At 36.1% G+C, this 2,674-nt stretch overlaps 1 protein-coding gene across 1 annotated transcript; it reads right to left on the bottom strand.

Moving 5' to 3' along the window:
* Positions 1–362: 362 nt before the first annotated feature.
* On the bottom strand, positions 363–1,142 carry LOC137737397 (major strawberry allergen Fra a 1-3-like). The gene has a single exon (XM_068476856.1). The coding sequence runs from the start codon at positions 1,051–1,053 to the stop codon at positions 574–576; it is 480 nt and encodes a 159-aa protein (XP_068332957.1). The 5' UTR covers positions 1,054–1,142; the 3' UTR covers positions 363–573.
* Positions 1,143–2,674: the final 1,532 nt, after the last annotated feature.

Here is a 2,674-nt window from a genome sequence, read left to right as displayed (position 1 = left end):
AGTAGTTGGGTCAACTAATGCAAAAAGACCGTTTGACACACACACACACACACACACACACACACACACACACACACACATATATATACATACATACATATATATATATATATATATATTCATTTGTCACACCATGATAATTGTAAAATGTTGTATGGTTTATGTCAACTCGTGTAGTTAGAAAATATGATGCTTTGAATTGATCGCGTATTAGGTGATAAATAAGATTAATGCTTTGTTTTCTTAAATTGGTTATTGTGTGATGTTTTGGTGTGATTGACATAACATGTCATGTAGAATAATAGAAGTCAAGTTAGAAAATGAAAATGAACATTATTTATTACCACGGTGAAACTTGAAAATATATCATCAAATATGGTGTTCTTCTTATTTATTTGTAAATGAATGGAAATACAATATTCACTCTTCACTCAGAAGCTCCAATTACAAGCCAAAACACTGTTTCAAAACTTAAAAGAAAAAGGGAATGAAAACCACACCGGTACATTGGATGATGCCAAAAGATCACACAACTACTTATTAATACTTTTTGTGGGAGCATGTAGTATTAGTTTAGTTGTAGTCATCCTGGTTCTCCAAGAGGTAGTTCTCAATCAACTTGAAGAGGTGAGAGGCCTTCTCTTTGCCAGCCTTAACATGCTCTTCTTTGATCTCAACATCTCCCTTGGTGTGGTAGTGGCTAGTGCTCTTGATAACGGAACCATTGCCGGAAGCGATCAACTTAGTCTCATAAGAGATCTTCTCAATTGTCTCAGAGATAGCATCTCCTTCAATCACACTGTACTTGTAGACAAAGTTGTCCTTGTCCACCCCATCAATTCTGTGCTTCACGTAGCTGTATGTGCTACCTTCACCGAAGTTGATCTTCTTAATGGTTCCAACTCCTCCATCTCCTTCAAGGATCTCAGCGCTCTTCACTGCCTGTGGTGCAATCTTGGGGATGAGGTTGTCAGCATCAAGAACAAAGGCATTGAACAACCTAGCAGGGGGGATGACGGAGGTGAACTCGGATTCATATGTGAAAACACCCATGATTCTGAGAAGTGTTTGGAAAGTAGGAAAATAGGAAATTGATGAAGAGGAAGATGATGTAATGGGAGGTTTTGAGTTGTCAAGAAGTGTGGGAGGAGGTATGGTATTTATAGAGTGGGGCTGAAGGTTGATCAAAAGGTTTTATTATGCAAGTTCTTGCTTGGTTCTATTTCATTAACGTGGGAACCATTACTTTTTCTACATGGAATTTTGTATTTTGGTTTAAGGGGAAGGGAAGGACCAACATGATATTGAATAAGAAATTACCCAATTAATCACGAGGTCGACTAACCTCAATTATTTACATGGGTTTGCACTATTAGATTCCGTTTGATGATAAACAATAGTATGAATGAACCATGTGGGACTTCTAATAATTCAACTTTTGTTGTCTACTACTGTATAGTTGAACATTTTGAGTCATTTCCATTTGGCTGTGTGCTTAAATTGGTTAAAATGGACAAGGACTGTGCATTGGTATAACAGCATAAATCATACTTGTTACAGAAGGAATTATTTTGAGCCATTTCCATTTGGAGATGTGAAAGCCTGAAGCAAAAAGGTGGGCAATCAATGTCGACAAATTGCAACTAGCCAATGTTGAAATGCAAGTCAAGTCCCCCTAATTTTTTATTTTTTTCGGAAAACATCAAGTCCCCCTAATTTGAACTTCTGGAGTTTGACCAAAAAGGATTTTTGAACTTCTGGAAGTGCATACATTTGTAAGATACGTAACAATACTTTAGCTAATTAACCTCCGTAAAATTGATTGGAAAAGTTACCAACTTGGTTCATTTTTATGTTAGGGTGTTTTTGATATGGTTTGTATTAAGGTTTACTAGTTGGATAAGTATTATGATTACTTTCCCATCTGTAATCAAGGTTTAAGATTGGTTTATTATTTGTTTTAGTAAATTAGGTGTTTGGAAGTACATCTCTTGTAACTTTGTAGGTATCAAGTCTTAGCAAGATTGTAATTTTTTCGTTATGTAGTATGCTTGTCAATTTGTAGCTTTCTTCTTTCTTGTATGTCTATGGAATATTATTTAGTGTTTTTCAATAATTTTTTTTTGTCCCTTGATTTGTATACTAAATTTCCTATTGCATTGATATGCCTTTATGCAATACATGAGACTATTGTGGAAGAGCCAATTTCGCCTAATTCTTTTTCACTATTAAAAATAAATATATTGTCGACAACTAATTACATGCTTGTGAAGCTTACAATGTTGCGATTACTCCTTTCATGTATACGTACAAAATTTATATAGATCAAGAACATGACCTAAGAGGGGTTACTAACAAAGATATGAAAGTATATACAAAAGAGTAATCGCATATGTTGCAAGACAATGCTGAAAGAGAGAATTCACAAAAACCAATGCCCTTAGGCCTTCTCCTACCGACCCGGCCAAAGGATTATAGGCCAAAATATAGCCTGTTTTGACACGAAAACCGTCTCCAACCGAGAGTTAGGCTAAAGAGCTTGTGAGTTCCACCCGGTCAAAAATTAGACACCAGACCAGCGAGCTGGCCAAAACGAGCCAGCCAGCTAGCTTGATGTAGCAGCCCAAACACCAGACAAGTTCCATGCTTAATCACATGTTGATTGAAAAAAACA

Source organism: Pyrus communis, chromosome 6 (assembly GCF_963583255.1).
Source record: "Pyrus communis chromosome 6, drPyrComm1.1, whole genome shotgun sequence".
Taxonomy (NCBI): Eukaryota; Viridiplantae; Streptophyta; class Magnoliopsida; order Rosales; family Rosaceae; genus Pyrus; species Pyrus communis.
Note: the sequence above shows the minus strand (reverse complement) of the source record. Positions and strands in the feature narration are given on the sequence as shown.